We start from the raw sequence: 20313 nt of genomic DNA, 5'->3' as shown, positions 1-20313 counted from the left end.
TTTTTTTGCGACTTCTGAAACGTCACAGAAAAAAAGTTATAGCGAAAATGCCACGATGACCTGTTTGGAGCAGCGAAACCCTAGAATCCAAAGCTCTGATACCAAACGTTATGAAACCAGCTCAAGAAAAGATAGAAAAGATAGATCAACGCCTTAGAATTCAGCCTCTTCGAGAAGGCAACCTCCTTTACATTACATAAATAAACAATTCTTGGATGATACAAATGACAAAACCTCCTTTCTATATATAGGAGTCTAAGGAGTCACAATATAATCCAGCCGACCTAACAATAATAATATAAAGCCACAAAAATAACAATAGAGGGATTCTATGGGGCACAGAAATAACAATATGGGGGTAATAGGGGCACAACAATATAAATAAGGGGTATAACTACAATAGTAATGGGGTAATCACTAGTATTATAGGGACCCAACAAGCCTCGAAGAGAGAGTAGCAGGACTGGCGGATGTCGGTAGAAACGGATGCGGATGAAGCGGAAGAGAGTGCTACAGTGCAGTAGTCCCCGAGCAGTGCGAGGCTAGCAGGCTGCAGTAGTGCCAGAGGCACAGAGAGTGTTGCAACAGTGTAGGATGGCACGGAGAGTGTTGCAACAGTGCAGGATGGCACAGAGAAGTTTGCAACGGTGCGAGATACAAGGAGTTGTTGCAGTAGCATAGAGGCAGTAGAGGGAGCACTTGTTAGCAGCAAAGAGAGTGTCAACATCGAGAGTGTTTCTAGCCTGACAGGGATTTCAGAAGTTGGGTGGATCAGTTACTTACTTCTCAGTAACTGAGTTGCAATGCAGTAGTAGTTGGCAGTAGCACGATGCAACATGATGAGAGGGGGATGCAATACAGATGCAGTGTTGGGAGGATGGACCGCAGCAGCACGGATGCAGAGGGAGCTGCCGTACAGATGCATTACAGATGCAGTGTTGGGAAGATGGGAGGATGGACCAGCAGCAGCACAGATGCAGAGGGAGCTGTCGTACGGATGCAGCAGTGGCAGTGGCAGTGTCATGGGCAGTAGTACAGGATGCAGTAGTACAGACGATGTTGGGCAGGGAGGCCTAGCATCAGCTCAGGTACCGGTGCCATATAATCAAAGTGATGCTCAGTGTGGAGTATTACTAGAGCATAATCCTCACTAAGAGGGAGTGTTGATTTGGGGTAGCATCGGATGTGCTCTAGCCATGAAAATTGGTAGAGAGGCTAAAGCACATGAGATCTCCAAGACCCAAAAATGGTTTAGGCAGATTCTACCCGGTTTGGAAGATATTAAAATAATTAATATTTTTAATGGAGTTCCTAAGTCTAAACTTACGAAAAATAAATTATTAGTGGGTATTAATATAAAACTGGATTAGAAGGTTCCAAAGGATAAGGATCAAGCCAAATCTCATCTTAGTCGTTGATTAGAGATTTAATCTTGGCCGTTGAAGGAGCAACAAGAAAAGTATAAGAGGAGGCTTGAGGGTCAGTTGGAGAATACACTAGAGTGATCAGTCATTCGATTTACTAGAGCTGGGTTTGCTAAGTAAAGTCGAATTAGTGATCAACAGCGAAGGGCAGTGAGTACTGGACAGAGAGCCAAAGATACTGCCGAGAGACCAGCGCAGAGGCAGAGAGGCAGATGCAGAAGCCAGAGCAGGCCACGCAAAGCCCAGCAAAGACAACGCAGAGGCCAGAGGGCCTACGTCATCCACGCAGAGGGTCCCAGAAGCTACGTAGTGCCTCAGAGGGCTGACGCAGAAAGTTCCGAGGCTGACGCAGAGGCTAGGAGGGTTGACGCAGTGCTTCAGTGTTGCCGGAGAGTGTTTCGTGGGGCAAGTTTTCTGAATACCTACTTTCGAATAGAGAGGTATTATTGCCAGTTATTTTTCTCTGTCGGGTGAGCCAGTTTGGCACCCAGTTGTACTCAAGGATATACTACATAATAATAAACCCTCAGAATTGCTACACTAGTTTTCCCAAGTTGGGTTTTCCTAGGGACGAGCTGTCCAAAAAATAACGGTGTCACTTGTGTATTTGTTTTCTTTTAGTTGTTGATCTATAGATGGTTGACACTGTATTGTGTTTATTTCATTATTTCTATGTTTTAAATAACTTGTTCATAATTAACAAGTAGAAGAAATAAACCAGAAGAATACAGATAAAATTTCTAACGGGTAATACTTAGAAATTTCAACAGTTTCAACTCATGTCAATTTCAAAAACATTTCTGCACAGGGAACAAGGGGTGGTTAAGAGTTTCTTGTGACTTTTCCACTACTCTAAGCTCATAACTTCATGTGAATCCAACATTCAAAAGCTAATTATGTTAGCCAACTCGAAACATGTTGTAGTTAACACCCATGCAATCACCAGAATGGAATATCACAAAGACAATTTTCAAGCACTATGTATTACAATAAAAAACAGCATATGTAGAAAAGCAGGGAAGAGAAACAAAATATCTTACAAACATTCAAAAATCTTATTGAATAAGCATCTTCCAGAACAAAAAAATTCAAAAAATTACCTTGAATGAGATTGTCCTGTTTTAGAAAAATTTCTCTGAGTCTACTCTGCCCACAAGGGTTGTACTTGAGATTAAACTTATCAAACCGATGAAAAGTGTTCTTGTCTGCATGTACATCTAGTAGATCAACATTAAGATCATACCTGTTTCACATCGCCAATAAACAAAATCAGTCAATTCTGAAAGGAAGTGGAGATGTTGAAGTCATATATATAATTTATACAAACGGCACAGCAAACTTTACCCAGTCAAATCCAAGCTCTCAAAAACCTCTTTTACTGTCAAATAAATGCCATCTCGAAAGATAACTACCTACACCACACAATAAATAATGTATTAAAATTAGAGTCAGATACATAAACTTGAAACCATGCAAAAAATCTTCTAATCTTTTTCAGAGATGGTTTCTTGCATCAAGCTTATTCCATCATTTACAACAAAAGTAATTTTTGGGTAGCTGCATTGTATTCTTACTTCATCAGGTTCTTTCCTCAGCTTAGATTTAATAAACCGCAGAAGATGTTTCTGGTGCATGCATGAGGAGTGATGGACATGAGTATCAACTTTTCTAACATTGTAAAAGTCACGATGCGGAGCACTTTTTTGAGCTAGAAACTCCCTGTCTGCATTAAGCATTAGATGCAGACTGAACTTCTGCAAGAAAATGTGACAAGAATCAAGCTTTGTAAAAATAGTAAATCACATAGGGATATGGTAGAGGAAAGTAACAAAGTCCAATTTATTCAATAAAATTGAACATGATAATTTAAACTAGAAAACCTAATTCAAGCAGATATCATATCAAAATATTATTGAAGAACAAAAGCCTTTTATTCTTGAAGGGTGTTCTACTTTATAATCATGTCATAAGTATAAATTACCTGCTCAAGTAAACGGAGCCGATGATGACACAGAGTACGGACATTTCCCAGGGCTATCATTCTAAGAATACGATGCAAATCAGTGAAAAATGTTGTAGCATCGGCAACTGGGAAAAGGGTTTCTTTTGCTGAAAAAAATGCAGATCAGCGGAGCATAAGCTCTTGATTGAAGAAACAAGGAATTTTAACTTGAACAGATAATAACAAGAACCTCTTGTTGATGAAACTTTGATGTGAATCACAACATGCTGTCAGGATGCAATTGTAATGCTTGGAGTAAAGAAAAAAAATCAAAAGCACATGCAAAGCAAATAAAAAGAATACAGTGGTTTTTTCCTTACCATCTTTATTTGCATAAACTTGAACCACACCATTCTCCATCTGAAAATGATGCTGCAAGAAGCAGACAACCAAGGATGTCACTGAGCGTCCTTAAGAACATGAACAATTACAGAAGATGAAGTATTTACCAAGCTAATTTTAAGGCACCACCATGGCCTGTTATAGAAAACGATTTTTTTCCTAACGAAAAAATTAATGGCCTGAATAGCAAAACGTATCTCAATTTTTTCATGGCAAGATTTAATTCTTACGTAGTACATCTTAAGCAGTTTACAGATCAGAACTCTTACCTCCGTCTTTGCCTCAGGTACATAAAGAAATGGATCAGGGTTTGGCCTTGGTGTGCCAGGATCTGTTATAACTTCCTTCTCCCATGGAGGAATTTTTTCCCGAAAGACATACATTTCACGCAATGCAAGACACTCTTGTAACATCAAACAGACCTCCGCCTCTTCAGAAGATGGTGGTTCTGATATTCATTTTAATAAGAACACACGAGAAAAAAACAGTTAGATACTGTACATACATTAATCATGTAAGCGATATTAAGTTTCTTGGTATAACATGACCACTTAGAGATATTGATAATATTGGCAATAAAATAGAGAGATAGAAATACATCACTTACACAAAATGCAACAATCAGAATTCATTTTATAACATGATTGTTGACAGATATTCTTAATACTAGTAATAAAATCGATTCTTTTTCTGCAAAACAGTAGAAGTGTTTACCAAATAATGGATGCATTCCTTCCAAACTCCATCATCAGTCAATCAATTTGAAAACCCCTCAACACAACTCCATTCGACTTTTCCCATAAAACATGAAAAATGATTGCAACAAACATCTATATATTACTCTTTTACATGCATTTTTATCCAGAAAATGCATGAGTGTCATTGCAGCATATTCTGTTACACAGTATATAATTGCAGTACATAATGCTGCTACTCGATGCATTATCTCGTGCAGTTTAAAAAAAAAATCATGAGAAGCAAAAATAAATATTTCATAGAAAGCAGAAATGATTGCAGCCGCAACATTGGGAGAAACTCTCTAAATCATATAATATTGCTTTCTACAAATATTCTACAAGAACATTAAAAAATTCATGACAAGCAAAAAATAAATATTTCATAGAACTCACAAATAATTGCAACCACGAAGCATTGGGAGAAACTCTCTAAAGCATATAATATTGCTCTCTACAAAAATGCTACAAGAACATATGGACCGGATCATTATGTAAATAGGATTGAGAAATAAGCTCTGTACTATAAGGAATGTAAAAAATAAATAAACACACACACACACACACACATATATATGCAGTTTTCACTTTCTAACAACATAGGACAGTTTGCTTACAAATGCCGTCTCAAGGTTTGATACTTGTTTAAAGGTGGACTAGGCTAACAATATTAAAAACCCTAGATTTTAAAAAATGGACCTGCGATTGGTCAAATTGTACATTAAACTGATGAAAGATCCAACCCACGTCGTACAATCTGAGTGGAACTTGGGTAGGTCACCCATTGTCACCTCGGCAACCTACATTTCCTCTTTAGGCCGACTATTCTCTAGCTTCAAGGAAGGCCCCCCTAAGATTCAATGGGGCATAAAGAATTCGAAATAAGGTGATGTCCCCAGTAACCCCAAAGAATTAATTGGATTTTTAAGGGAAAAAAGGAAAATAGTGGCAATTAAGGGATGTGAAGACCAGTGCCAATGTTCAACGACAATGGAGTGAAGGGAATGTTAGGACGAGAAGATATCAAGAAGAATGACCCTCCTTATGTCAGTTTCCTAGAATAATGGCTCAATAAGAAACTAGTATCTGGATAGATGGGTATCTTCCCAGCCAATCAGGGTAAATTGCAAGGTCAAGAACCCATTGGAGAGGATTCCTCAATGGGATTGCCCTTAGCCCAAGGATTGACTATGGCATTGTTGATTTTGGGTAGCATCGGATGTGTTCTAGCTCCGAAATTTTGTGGAGGGGCTAGAACACATGAGATCTCTAGAACCCAGAAATCGTTTGGAGCAATTCCACTCAGATGAGGAGTTATTAAAATAATTAACATTTTTAATGAGTTCTTAAGTCAACTTAGGAAAATAAAAATATGGATGTGTATTAATAAAAATATGGGTGAGAAGGTTCTAAGTGACGAGGATCAAGCCTGTTTTAATCTTAGCTATTGATTAGAGATTAGATCACGATCGTTGATTCATCAACAGGAAAAGTATAAGAGGAGGCTTGAGGGTCAGTTGGAGATACACCAAGAGATCAAAGAGTTCGATTTTTCTAGGGCGTGGTTTGCTGAGAAAGTCGAGCTAAGTGATCTGAGTTGCAGTGAGAGGGGCAGTTTGGCAAAGGGACTTTAGTCCAAGGCCGAGGATACATAACAGAGAGGCAGAACAGTAGTCAGAGAGACAGCGTAGCTCTAGAGAGGGTGACGCAGAAGCTAGAGGGGTTGACGCAGGTCCTTAGAGGTAGCGTTGGGGTTTTTTGTGGGGCAGAGAGAGCAGCAGTTCAGCATATCGACTTCTGAGCAAGGGAGGCTCACTGGGAGCGTGACACAACTCCTAGAGGAGGTGACACAGTTCCGGCGCAGAGCTTGGAACAACCATTGTTGCCCAACACTGGGAACAGTCATTGTCATCTGTGGGGTTTGATCATCCAATTGCTGGATTGCCAAAATATCTGTCTCTGGATAGAGGTACTTCTGTCGATTTTATTCTTTGTTGGGTGAGCTGGATTTGGCACCCTAGTTGTATTCAGAAATCTGCTTAATAGTACAAACCCTCCATATGTTGCACCAGTTTTCCCGCATTGTGTTTTTCCGGGGACGATTGTCCAAAATAACAGTGTCCCTTGTGTGATTGTCTCAGTTTATTTCAATTCATGATCTGTATGTATGTGTAGGCTACAATAGTGTTTTCATCGCTGTTTAAGTAATTAAATAACTTGTTGAATGTAAAGAACAAGTAGGAGATGATAAACCAATGATTGCAGCAAGATTTCTGATGTGTATATTCAGAATTTTTCACATGGTATCAGAGGATTGCAGATCATAGGAGACTGAAGACACCAGCCGAGAAAATCCAGAAAATTCGTTGTAGAGAAGCAGTTATCCCGAGTGACAACGTTGTTTCAGAGGCGAAGGAGCAGTTGCAGGAGTGACACAGAGCCAAAGGAGTGATGCAGAGTCTAACGTAATGCCTGTGTCAGCATTTCGAACCTGCAGAGGGTGACGTAGAGCAAAAGAGGAGCCCACACAGTGATTGCGTCAGCTCTCGGGGCCAGCACAGAGCCAAAAAGGTTCAAATCAATCAGTTGCCACAGCTGGAGGAGTAGTGTAGATTCGATTTGAGGAGCTAGTGGGATGTTGTTGCTGTTGGTGCAAAACAGTGTCTATGGAGACAGAGCCGAGGTAGAGGGAGTCACTGCCTTGATAGATTTCTAGCCAAAGAAATCTAGATACGGGTTGCAGTAGCAAAGGAGAATTGGAGAGGAAGTGATTCAACAGTTGGCGGGAGGATTTCCGTGAAGGAAATCAGGAGTCAGAGGGAGTCTAGAGGAGCTTGTTCCTTAGAGGGTTTCTTGCGCCAAATAAATCCAGATCCAAGTCTTGTCAAATTGACAGCAGGAGAGGGAGAAGAGAACCAGTCCTATTTTTTAGCAGAGAGGTAATGAATGGTTCAAGGGATCAAGACAGATTTCATGGCGCATCCAATTTTTTCATCTGGAAGGCCAAGATCCTGGAAATCCTAGACAAACATCACATCAAGGACTATGCCTTGAAGGTAGTTGCTAAGTCAGTCGACGCTAATCCGTTTTAGAAGTACGAGGAGGCCCAAGCTAAGTCCAAGTGCATGATCCTAGACGAGGTCAAAGAACATGTAGTACCACACATTGCTGAGAAGAACACAGCAAGGGAGATGTGGGAGGCGTTGCCCACCTTGTATCAGGGATCTTCCGTCCAACGGAAGATGCTATTCGAAAATCAATTGAGACATTACCAGAAGCAGGAGGGAGAAGAGATCGATCCCTTCCTTCTCAGATTGCAAGGGATTCGCGACCAGTTGACTTCCGTGGGGTTTACTCCAAATCCTGAGTTCATGGTCAAGACTGCCCTAAATGCAGTCACCAAGGACTGGGAGACTTTTGTCCAAAGTATCTTGGGCAGAGCGACTCTCTCCAGTTGGGAGGAGATGTGGGCAGCGCTTCGATAAGAAGAGCTCAGGAGGATGACTAAGTCAAGGAGTAGCGGCAAGGGAGCCCAGGTCAAGAAGGAGGAGGAAGAGGATGCAGCTCTTGCATCATCGAGACAACAAGTGTAGTACAAGAGGAAAAAGAAGGACATCTCCAAGGTCAGGTGCTTCAACTGTGGGGAACTGAGACATTATGCCACTCAGTGCCCTCGGAAGAAGGGCAAGGGGGAAGCTTCTAAATCAAAGGCTACTCCTGGAAGAGTCGAAGGAAGAAAGGCTGAAACCTTCAAAGGGCCAACGTAGGGACTATGCAAAGGTTGTCGCAGGCATCTCAGTGTAGAGGTTGAGGAAGCTATTTCAGAGGCAGAAAATAGCTGTGGGGTGAGAGAAAAATCTCACAATATTTTTGCCAGTGTTTTCTTCAAATTAGCTTGCCAATCGGGCATCTAAATTATTGTACTCAAAATTTTTGTTGAACATTAATAATAAAACCCTCATCTGCTGCACCGGTTTTCCCAAGTTGGGTTTTTCCAGGGACAATTGTCTAAAAATAATTGTCAATTTTATTGTGTGTGCACTTGAATTTCTCAGTTTCCAGTATTTTATTTTCCACAGTATATTTATGGTGAAAATAGCAGTTGTGATTTTATTCATTATTTGTCGTAGTAAATAAATTGAAGAATTAATCTTTGAGTTAGAGTAATAATCTCCAGTAGCTGCAATAGATAAAATTTCACATGGTATCAGAGCTTAATTGATTAGCCAAGAAGCTCAGAAGCAGAGAAAAGAATTTCGTTGTTCGAAGGGAGCAGGAGATTGAAATTCCCAGAGACACTACACAGAGCCCAGAACAGGCAATTCAAGTTGCTAGGGTAGCAGATTGATTTTTCAGTTGGCAAGAAAATCGAATTAGCCAGATTAGTGATTCCAGCAGTTAGAGGGAATAGTTGCAGCTCAGGTTTTCACTGAGCAAAATATTGGTTGGACGCAGCGAGCTTTGCTGCAGGTTGCAAAGCAAAATCCATGTCAGGAGGAGAAGAGAAATAACAGACTAAATTTGTTCCAGTATAGCCATGGAAAAAAGTGACATTCAAGAGACTTCCTATTTGTCTTCCAGATTGGAAGACGAATTTGTTTGCTTAGCAGGATCAGCTTCACAGGGAGTCTGGTACATAGATAGTGGAGCTTCAGCTCACATTGTTGATTTGGGGTAGCATCGGATGTGCTCTAGCCATGAAAATTGGTGGAGAGGCTAAAGCACATGAGATCTCCAAGACCCAAAAATGGTTTGGGGAAATTCAACCCAGTTAGAGTGATATTAAAATAATTAATATTTTTAATAGAGTTCCTAAGTTTAAACTTAGGAAAATTAAAATATTAATGGGTATTAATATAAAACTAGGTGAGAAGGTTCTAAATGACATGGATCAAGCCAAATCTAATCTTAGCTGTTGATTAGGGATTTAATCTCGGCCGTTGAAGAATCAACAGGAAAAGTATAAGAGGAGGCTTGAGGGTCAATTGGAGATAGACCAAGATTGATCAGTCAGTTCGATTTTCTGGAGCGAAGTTTGCTAAGGAGAAATCGAGCAAGTGATCTGAGTTGCAGCGAGGAGTAGTGAGTGCACAGCAGAGAGGCAGAGATAGTGTCAAAGGTCCAGTGCAGAGGTAGAGAAGGCTACGCAGAGCTAGCAGGAGCCACGCAGAGGGCCAGAGTGATTGCGCAGAGTCTATCAAGGCCTACATGGGTGACACAGAGGGCCAAAGAGCCAGTGTAAAACAGCAGAAGGCTGACGCAAGGGACTTCTGAGTGATGCAGAGGCCAGGAGGGCTAACGCAGAGCTTCAGAGAAGCGTCGGAGAGTTTTTCATGGAGCAGACTTGCTGAATATCTGCTTCCGAAGAGAGGTATTACTGCCATATAGATATCTTTGTTGGGTGAGCTAGTTTGGCACCCTAGTTGTACTCAAGAAAGCTGCTTAATAATAAAACCCTTAGAACTGTTGCACTGGTTTTCCCAAGGTGGGTTTTTCGGGGACAATTGTCCAAAAATAACGATGTCCCTTGTGTGTTTGTCTATTCTTTCAGTTGATGATCTGTAGATGGCTAAGACTGCATTTGTGTTTATTTTCTGTTGGAATTTCTAAGTTTACTTAATTTAGAAACCCTTCATGCATTTCTTCTGATTTATTCCTACCTACTTGTTAATTTTTGTTTAACAAGTTATTTACAAAGTAAATACTGAAAATAAACACCAGTGCATGCTCAACATATTACAGATCAGCAACTAAAAGAAACAAGAACAAACACACCACATGACACCATTATTTTTGGACCAATGTCCCCGGAAAAACCCAATGCGGGAAAATCGGTGCAGCTATCTGAGGGTTTTCTTATTAAGCAATATCAGAGTACAATCTGGGTGTCGTAACTGGCCTACCCAACAGAGAATTTCCTTAGCAACTATACCTCACAGTTTGAGAGAAATCTCCTGGCTGAAACCCCGAAAAACCCTTCCAATAGATCCTCAGTACAAAACTGCTCCTGCAACCCCAGCGTCTGCCCAATTTGGACTGCGTCAGCCCCTCTCTGTCTCACGTTGGCCCTGCGTCAGCCTTTCTTGGCCCGCGTCAGCCCTAGGAGGCCCTACGTCAGCTCTGGGAGCCTCTGCGTCAGCTACGCTGGCTCCTCTGGTACTCTGCGCAGCACTTGGCTGCCTCTACATGAGCCCTTGCTGGCTCTATGTCACCCTCCTTGGCTGTTGCGCTGCTCTCCCGACACAATCTCTGCCTTCTCTGTTCCTCTATACTCAATGCCCCTCAACTGCTCTTCCAATCAATGATTCTATCTCTCTTAGCAAACCCCACTCTAGAGAATAGAATCACTGATCATCTGGTGTGTTCTGGTGTGTTCTCCAAGTGACCCTCAAGCCTCCTCTTATACTTTTCTTGTTGACGATTCAACGGCCGAGATTAAGTCCCTAATAAACGGCTAAGATTAGATATGGCTTGATCCATGTCTTTTGGACCACTCTAACACAGATTCATATTAATACTCATTAATATTTTATTTTCCCTAAGTTAAAACTTAGGGACTCCATTAAAAATATTAATTATTTTAATATTTCCTTATCTGTTTAGAATCTGCCCAAACCCTTTTTGGGTATTGGAGATCTCATGTGCCCCAACCTCTCCACCAAATATCGTGGCTAGATCACATCCGATGCTACCCCAAATCAACATTTTCAGTATTTATATGGTTAAATAACTTGTTAAGAAATTAAACAAGTATGTGAAATAAACCAGATAGTGCAGGAAGAATTTCTAACGGGTTAGACTTAGAAATTTCAACATGGTATCAGAGTATTACAGATCCCAGGAGAATTGAAGACACTAGCTGAAATCAGAAAATTTGTTGCAGAAACAGTTGTCCCGAGAGATAGAGTTGTTCCTAAGCAGAAGGGAGTAGTGAAGGAGTGACGCAAAGGGCCTGCGTCATCATTTCGATCCAGATAGAGGGCCAGGTGCAAAGGTAGAGAGAGGCAGAAGAGGCTCACGAAGAGCCATGTCATCCTACTCAGTCAGGTATGCTTGACGTTGTTGGCCAGAGGAGCGATTCAGCCTTGCCAAGATTGCGCAGAGCTAAGAGGCTCAGTTTCTTTAGTTGTTGGGGCCTAGGGAGCTGTGGGCAGATTGTGGATTGTGAAGACTTGGTGGGCTGATGTTGCTGTCAAAGAAGAATAGTACCTAACGAGACAAAACCAAGGTAGAGGGAATTGCTACCTAGGCGGATTTCTAGCCAAGAAATCCAGATCAGTGTTGCAGAAGCAAAGGAGATCGAAGAGGAGCGGTTCGACAGTTATCAGGAGGATTTCTAGAGGGAAATTGAGACTCAAAAGGAGTCAAAGAGAGGATTTCCAGGAGGGAAATCGAGACTCAAAGGGATTCTATGAGAGAACTTCCAGGAGGGAAGTCGAGACTCAGAGGGAGTCAAAGAGAAGAGCGAAGATGGTAATGAACGGACTGAGGGATCAGGACAGGTTGGACGAGGCATCCAACTTTGTCATCTGGAAGGCCAGGATCCTATTTGTTCTGGATAGACATCGCGTCAAGGGCTTCGCCTTGAGAACACCCCAGTCAACCCAGCTGATAATGAAAGGTATGAGGATGCAATGGCCAAGGTAAAGTGCATAATCCTTGATGGGCTCAAGGATCATGTAGTTCAGCATATTGCCGAGAAGAATGTGGCAAAGGAAATTTAGGGTACCTTGACGACATTGTATTAGGGCACTTTCGTGCAGAGGAAGATGCTACTAGAGAATCAGCTCCAGTCGTATTAGATGCAGAAGGGGGAGCAGATAGATCTATACCTCAATAGGTTGCAGGAGATTTGGGACCAACTTATTTCCATAGGGGCCACGCCGGATAGGAGTTCACGGTGAGGAACGCCCTGAATGCAGCCTGTTGTCGCACAGATTGTCTAGGCAGCGCGACAACGCTCAGACCGGGGGCTGTCACCTTGATCCCCGATCTCTCCGTGTAAGCCATCTCCCTATAGCAGGCTACAGGGGGTAGACCCTAAGGGATAAAAGAAGACCAACTGGGAATCAGCTGACTTGGGAGACACAGCAAGGGAAAACACTTGATCGATTTTAGAATTTGATTAGATCTTTAAATGCTTAAGACCAGTGCCTTATGGAGTTAATGAAAACCAAGTAATTAATTAGTTGTTGCTGCTTATGAAGTGATTTAATGATTGCTTGAAAAATATTTACAAAATTTCCAATATGTAACGAGCATTATATAATCCAAGCAATGATTGATTTCACCAGATGTAAGATGTTCAAAAGATGCACAGAGCTCTAGAAATTAAACTTCAAAGGATCAAAATTCATTATTCAACCATGAAATTCAAATGCTAACCAGTTCATAAAATGATTCATCACTTTCAAATAGCTAATCTTCAGGTAAAACTTTAGCGCATTTAACTATATAAAAATGACAAATATTAATCCCACAACAAAGAAAAGACATCAAAAGGAATTTTCAATTTTTAATTAGTCTTTTTTCAAAAAAAAAAAAAATTTTTTATATATATTTTTATTATTTTTATTTATTTATTTGTTATTATTATTATTATTATTATTATTATTATTTTATATGAAACTAAACTAAACTAAAACTAAAGATTAAAAGCTAAGTTAAAAGATATCAAAATAAAAACTAACACCTAATCTATATGAAAATTTATAAAATTCAAATCTTAACTAAATAAAACTCCAAGTCTAAATCAAATAAAAAAATCTAACCTAGCCTAAAACCAAAATAATAATCTAAACTAAAATCTGAAAAAAAAAATTATGATTTTCTTTTTTTTTAATAAAAAGGAATTCAAAACAGAGATTTTTTTTTTTATGTTAAAATTAATAAATATATACATAAAACAAAATTGAAATCTATTTAAACTAAAACTTAAACAACGCATATATCATAATAAAAATAAACTATGCTAACCCTAACTATGCATAAAACAAAAGAAATAAAAATACAAGAGCTAAATCCCCTCACGCATAAAAAAAAAATTGAAAGTGCATTTGTTGTTTTGCTATTGCAGGTTGATGGCGGCTCGATGGTGGAGCGATGGGATGGAGATGAGCTCAAGCAAGAGGAGACACAAAAGGGGATGGGGTTTTATGCAAGTCCAGGGCAGAAAAAAATGCAAGAAGCTGAACGAAGCTCACGGGAGGAGGGTTTGCAGCGATAGGACGATCGATGGAGCTACAATGGATTGATGGACGTAGATACGGGTAGCTGCGTGAGGGAACAGAGCGAATGAGGCTGTAGGTTGAGCGTTTGCGGATGTTGCATCGATGGAAATGGAAAATGCGGAAAGGGATTGGGACCACGTAGATTTGGGCAGCGTGTAGGCAGATTGGACGCAAATTGAAGGATCTGCTAGCTGGTTGGAGGACGAGGGTGCTAGAATGGATACATAGAGAGGGATGAGACAATACGCAGGATGAAAGATTTTCGATGAGGAAACTGCATGGGAAAGGAGTTTGAATAACAGCGTAAGGAGTGCAGCTTGAAAATGAAGCAGGTTTTGGAGCAGCGTGAGAATGGGGAGAGAAAACGCGTGGGGGTGAAACAGCAATCCCACAACTTGTCTAAAAAAAATTCGAAAAATTTTCTATGAAATGAAACCCCAGGATGCAACAGCATAAAAAAAAAAATTCGAAAATTTCTGCCAAAATGAAATCCCAGGCAGCAAACAGATAGCCTGGAAAACCCCCATGATTCTTCAGAAACCTTAAAAAAAATTGAATCTTTTTGCTTCAGATTTCGTTGATGAAAACCTCACAAGAAATTTCCAAATCTGAAGTAAATATTCCTGCCAGAGCTGATCCTGAGGCCAAATCTTACCCTCCAGGGCCTAGATCTGGCTTCAGACAAAATGTTCTCTGCCGACCTGCAACCTGCAATAACAAAAACCGAACACCCAGAAATAAAATGTGCAAGAAACAAAACTAAAAACCCCAAAACCAGCTAAATAATTACAGTATTCACAATTTAAAGGCTCTAAATAGCCAGATTTATCAGTATGCCACAGAAATATTTTCAAAATTTTAAATTTAACAAGAGATGCTTCAGAAAACCCTTCATGCATTCACAAGAAAAATTCAAATGATAAGCCCGGGATCAAAACTGGCTGGGCTCTTCAGAAAATGCTTTTTCGGGAGTTGGTTGGTTCAGCTGAGAACTTCCCCAAACGCCCGATGATCTCAAAATCAAGATTTTCCTACACAACTTACTTCAACCATTAACAAAGAGGGAGAAAATGATACTAAAATCCAGATCTAATGGAGATACCTGCCATCATATTCAGAAATTTAACTACCATTCAAACCCTAGCAACTAAACAAGATACCTGTGTTTAAAATCACTCTTCATAAAGCTATCATCAATGGCTGAAATTAAAATCATGCACAGAAATAAAACATCTTACAGCATTTCCGGAAGAGTAACACCAGCAAGATTTCAACCCCAAAGTCTTTCTTTATTGCGCATGAAAAATCACTACAAGAGAGCTTTCTTTAGCACAAGACTCACAAATCGAATTATCTCAATGGACAACTGACCCCCCATTTAAAGGAAAAATTCCCAACGGCTAGTTCGAGTGATCCATATCAAAGTGATCTCGACCGTCGATGAGGATCAAAATCTCTTTTATTCTCATCCGTCAAAATTTTAAATATATTAAAAATTAAAATTTTGCATTTATTTCCTCAAAAATTTGATTTATTATTATTTTATTATTTTATTTTATTTTAAAAAAATATTTATTATTTTATTTTATTTTTTATTTTTTTTTAATTATTTTTTAATTTTTTAATTTTTTAATTTTATTATTATTTATATTTTTTATTATTTTTATTGGTCCCTCGAACTTAGCCTTTGGAAAAATCACCTAGGACCTAGGACTTATGAGGGGATAAAACATTTTCTAACCCTCAAGACACTTTACATCATGATTTTTTACATTTTTACATCTCAAGCAGTGTGGAAAAAGTCTGGAAAAAATCCCGATTTAATCCTAAAAGCGCGATTTTTTGAACTAAACGATTTAATCCCTCGACTTTTTGGCGACTTTTTGACAAAGGAAAAAATCTTGATTTTTTCCTTATACTCCCGATTTAATCAGGAGTTGACCCAAAAAGTCAACCTCCCTTCCCAGGCTGCGGATAAAAAGGCCACAAAGGTGAAAAAACTGTAAATTGAAGCTTCCATCCATGCATTTTCAAGTTATTGCATTGTATTGTTTGTCATACTTCTTGCGAGCATAGCAGTCTCATTTGTAATCTGTTAGTTTTGAGGTTAAGATATGTTTTTGTTTTCCAAGGAAAAACAAATCTTTATACTTCATATTTCTAGTTAGAAAGCAAAGTATACATTGGCTAAGCCTCCAGGCTTTTAGTGATCCAAACTCTAACAGCCACTGCCCCTTCAAAAGATTACAAAAGTACCAAAAGGACAGGCATACAATAGTCTTTCGTAGAAAGAACCCCACACCATCAAAAACATTGTTACAGTTGTTGAATGCTTTCAGAAGAAACAACAAAGAGGAGGTCATGAAGATCAAATAGCAACAACCTGTTCGAAAAAAACAAAACCAGTGCCTCAAAAAAGAACCCATTTTTCAGACAGGAACAAAGTACCTGTGAAATCTTGTGACAACAAAGATCCTTCCTGCAATGAGAGCACGTTTTGAAAGGGAATCTTCTTTAGTGGTGAACTCCCTGTAAATGTGGGCAAAGGTTATGTATCAGAAGTGGATTTTACCTCCATGAGTTTTTAAATAATAGATGCCAAGGCTAGGTTAGTAATCTGACATCTACTGTTTTCTCAGAAAATAAGCAGCTTGGAGTCACCAAACATTAATTTTCACATCTACTGTGATACTCACTGTTAATTTTCATTGGACCTACCACCTGACACCTTATTACCCAAGCAGATTACAATCTACTGAATAAATGCATGACTTATTTCTTAATACAATTAGCGGAAACAAAAATTAAAAGGGGAAGAGGATCTCAGTGACTGATTACTTGATGACTTTTAGATGACTCATGATATACATTTATTTTTTGACTCTTTAGAGTTGAGACTCAGACAGGACCCAAAATTCAGGAGTTGATTCACTATTTTGATATGTGATGTAGCATTAGACTTCATATACATATTATATATTAGCTTTCTTTACATGTTTATGTGGAAATGCATTTATTTGATGTTGTGGATACTCTAGATGTTAAATAAAATAAAATAAAAATGAATAATTTTGTGTTTTTTTAATTTTGCCGACTTTTTGCCGACTTTTTCAAAAAACTCCCGACTTTGACGAGTTTTTCAACTTTTGGACCCTTGCCGAATTAATCCCGACTTCGACTTTTTCCACATTGATCTCAAGGGAGGAAAACCCATTTGACATAGACCACCCAGTTCTATGATACAAATATAATCTAGCAGATCAAGCAATCTGTAATAACCTAACCAGATAGTTAGGATTATTTCCAAATTACTTTTACATAGACTCGACCTAGCACACTAGGATTCCCCTAAGATTCTAATGACAAAATCCATTCCGGCTTTGGGGTTAGGCTGAAGGAAAACTCTGCCGATCATGGATCGGTGAGACAAAAAACCTTCCAGAACATAGATCATCACTAGAAGATTAGGTTTATCTAGGCAAATACATATGACACAAATCTGCTAAGATTATTTACAATTTACACATGCAGACTGGGTTTACAACATAATATGATCGGGCTGATGATGACAGTCAAATGGCACGGACATATCGATCAAGCGCTATCCCTTTTGTGAAAAAGCGGGTGTACTGCTATGGGTAGTTGACACGTAGTGGTCAACACAGCCTCCGAGGAGAAGGAGACATTTGTCCAAAGCATTTTGTGCACAGCTAATTTTCCAGGGTGGGAAGAGATGTGGGCAGCTCTTCGCCAAGAAGAGATCAGATGGTTGACCAAGGCGGGAAGTAGCAGCAAAGGAGGTCGAATCAAGAAAGAGGAGGAGGAGGATGCATCTCTGGAATCTGCAAGACAACAGGGGAAGAGAAAGAAGGACATCTCCAAGATAAAGTGCTTCCATTGTGGGGAGCTAGGTCATTATGCAACCCAGTGTCCCAGAAAGAAGGATAAGGGAGAGGCTTTTGACTCCAAGGCAGCTTCGGCTAAGGCGAATAAAGAAGTCGAGACGGATGACGATTTTGCCATGAGTGCTCATGCCCCTCTAGAGAAGAGGTGGGGTGACATTGAGTTGTAGTCAACAGGACTACAGAAGATGTGGGGCAGGGTCCTTGAGGTACCCAAACTCTTGGATCATATCCGGCTATGGGATCCCCGAATGACAATAACAGGATGACGGATGTCAGGTGGAACAAGATGCGGATGGAGCGACAAGGCAGTGTTAGAGTGCAGAAGTCTGTAGCAGCACAGTGAAGGTTACAACAGTGCAAGAGGCACAAAGGTGGTTGCAACAGTGCGAGAGGCACAAAGGTGGTTGCAGCAATGCAAGAGGCACAGAGGTGCTTGCAGCAGCGCAAAGGTAGCAGAAAAGGCACCAGATAGCAACAAAGGTAACTTCAGCATCAGGAGGGTTCCATGCTGACAAGGATGTAAGTAGTTGGGTAGATCTGTTACTTATTTCTCAATAACTGAGTTGCAGTGCAACGATTAGCAGTGGTAGTGCTATGGGTAGCACGATGCAGCGTGATGAGAGAGAACTACAGTGCAAATGCAGTGTTGGGAGGAAGGACCAGCAGTAGCACGGATGCAAAGGGAGTTGCAGTACAGATGTAGCAGTGGCAGTGGCAGAGCCATGGGCAATAGTATAGGAGGCAACAATGTAGAGGATGTTGGGCAGTAGGCCAAGCATCAGAACAAGTACCAGTGTCGAATGATCAGGGTAATGTTTAGTGGTGGAGCATTACTAGAGCACATTCCTCGCTAAGAAGGAGTGTTGATTTGGGATAGCATCAGATGCACTTTACCTATGAAAATTGGTGAAGAGGTTAAAGCACATGAGATCTCCAAGACCCAAAAATGGTTTGGGGAAATTCCACCCGGTTAAAGAGATATTAAAATAATTAATATTTTTAATGGAGTTCCTAAGTCTAAACTTAGGAAAATTAAAATATTAATGGGTATTAATATAAAACTAGGTGAGAAGGTTCTAAATGACATGGACCAAGACAAATCTAATCTTAGTCATTGATTAGGGATTTAATCTTGACCATTGAAGGCTCAACAGGAAAAGTATAAGAGGAGGCTTGAGGGTCAGTTAGAGATACACCAAGATTGATTAGTCAGTTAGATTTTCTGGAGCGGGGTTTGCTGAGAGAAATCGAACAAGTGATCTGAGTTGCAGCGAAGGGCAATGAATGCATAGCAGAGAGGCAGAAATAGTGCCAAAGGTCCAGCGCAGAGGCAGAGAAGGCTACGCAGATCTAGTAGGAGCCACGTAGAGGGATAGAGTGACTACACAGAGGCTAGCAAGGCCTGCGTGGGTCACGCAGAGGGCTAGAGAGCTAGCGCGGAGCAGTAGAAGGCTGACGCAAGGGGCTTCTGAGTGACGCAGAGGCCAGGAGAGCTGACGTAGAGACCAGGAGGGCGTCGGAGAGTATTTCGTGGAGCAAACTTGCTGAATATCTGCTTCCGAAGAGACGTATTACTGCCAGATAGATATCTTTGTTGGGTGAGCCAATTTGGCACCCTAGTTGTAATCAAGAAAGCTGCTTAATAATAAAACCCTCAGAACTGCGACCCCTGTTTTCCCAAGTTGGGTTTTTCTGGGGACGATTGTCCAAAAATAACGGTGTCCCTTGTGTGTTTGTCTATTCTTTTAGTTGATGATTTGTTGATGGTTGAGACTGCATTTGTGTTTATTTTTAGTATTTATATGGTTAAATAGCTTGTTAAGAAATTAAACAAGTAGTTGAAATAAACCAGATAATGCAAGAAGAATTTCTAACGGGTTAGACTTAGAAATTTCAAGAAAAGGCACGTGAAGTTCATGGAGGACCGAGCTTTCAAGAGGTCTCGTGAGATGCCTGCAAGGGATCAGAATCAGTCAGAAGAACCTCCTTTAGTCCAACAGTAGGGGCAACTAGTGGGACAAGCAAGGGGGCAGTCACAAGGGTCAAGTACTATGACCAGTACCAGTGTTTCCTCAGGTGCAGGAAATCTGGAGAGTCCTCAACAGATGGAGCAACAGAGATAGGATGAGCAGGTAATGGCAGAACCTCCCACAACTAGTGGTCGAGCCAACAGAGAGGTTCATCAGACATAAAGAGATGCAGAGGAGGTTATTGGAACTCCTAGGACAAGTAAGAGACAGCGCAGACAACTTGTCAGGTACCAGGCATTGGTAGCTCAGGATGCAGAATCTTCCAGCTTTAAGGAGATTGCACAGCATCAGGTGTGGATAGATGCCATGGTAGAAGAGTATATCTCTATCATGGCGAATGATGTTTGGTAGGTAGTGCCCAGGCCAAAATACAGATCAGTTGTAGGTTCGAGTTAGATCTATAAGATCAAATATGCAGCAGACAACAGTGTGGAAAGTGTTAGTTTTTTGTAGCATCGAATGTGCTCTAGCCATGAAAATTGGTGGAGAAGCTAAGGCGCATGAGTTCTAAATAACCTAGAAACTGTTTGGTGAAATTCCAGCAGGATTGTATTTTATTAAAATAATTAATTTTTTAATGGTGTTCCTAAGTCTCAACTTAGGAAAATTAAAGTATTAATGGGTATTAATTAAAATATGGGTGAGA

General features: G+C 40.2%; 1 protein-coding gene across 3 annotated transcripts in view; it reads right to left on the bottom strand.

Moving 5' to 3' along the window:
• Positions 1–20313, bottom strand: part of LOC149162357 (putative AMP deaminase) — a 307854-nt gene that overhangs the window by 173039 nt on the left and 114502 nt on the right. For all 3 annotated transcript variants that reach the window (XM_089437233.1, XM_089437234.1, XM_089437232.1), the window contains exons 4-9: positions 4038–4216; positions 3747–3798; positions 3406–3533; positions 2999–3178; positions 2769–2836; positions 2525–2667 (exon numbers count right to left, since the gene is read on the bottom strand). In XM_089437233.1, coding sequence (XP_089293359.1) covers positions 2525–2667; positions 2769–2836; positions 2999–3178; positions 3406–3533; positions 3747–3798; positions 4038–4216 — 750 coding nt within the window. The remainder of the gene's footprint in view (positions 1–2524; positions 2668–2768; positions 2837–2998; positions 3179–3405; positions 3534–3746; positions 3799–4037; positions 4217–20313) is intronic.

Source organism: Pinus tabuliformis, chromosome 5_2 (assembly GCF_031772625.1).
Source record: "Pinus tabuliformis cultivar Carrire ecotype Pingquan chromosome 5_2, CPIR1, whole genome shotgun sequence".
Taxonomy (NCBI): Eukaryota; Viridiplantae; Streptophyta; class Pinopsida; order Pinales; family Pinaceae; genus Pinus; species Pinus tabuliformis.
The sequence above is the reverse complement of the archived record's forward strand: the minus strand, read 5'-3'. Positions and strand labels throughout refer to the sequence as shown.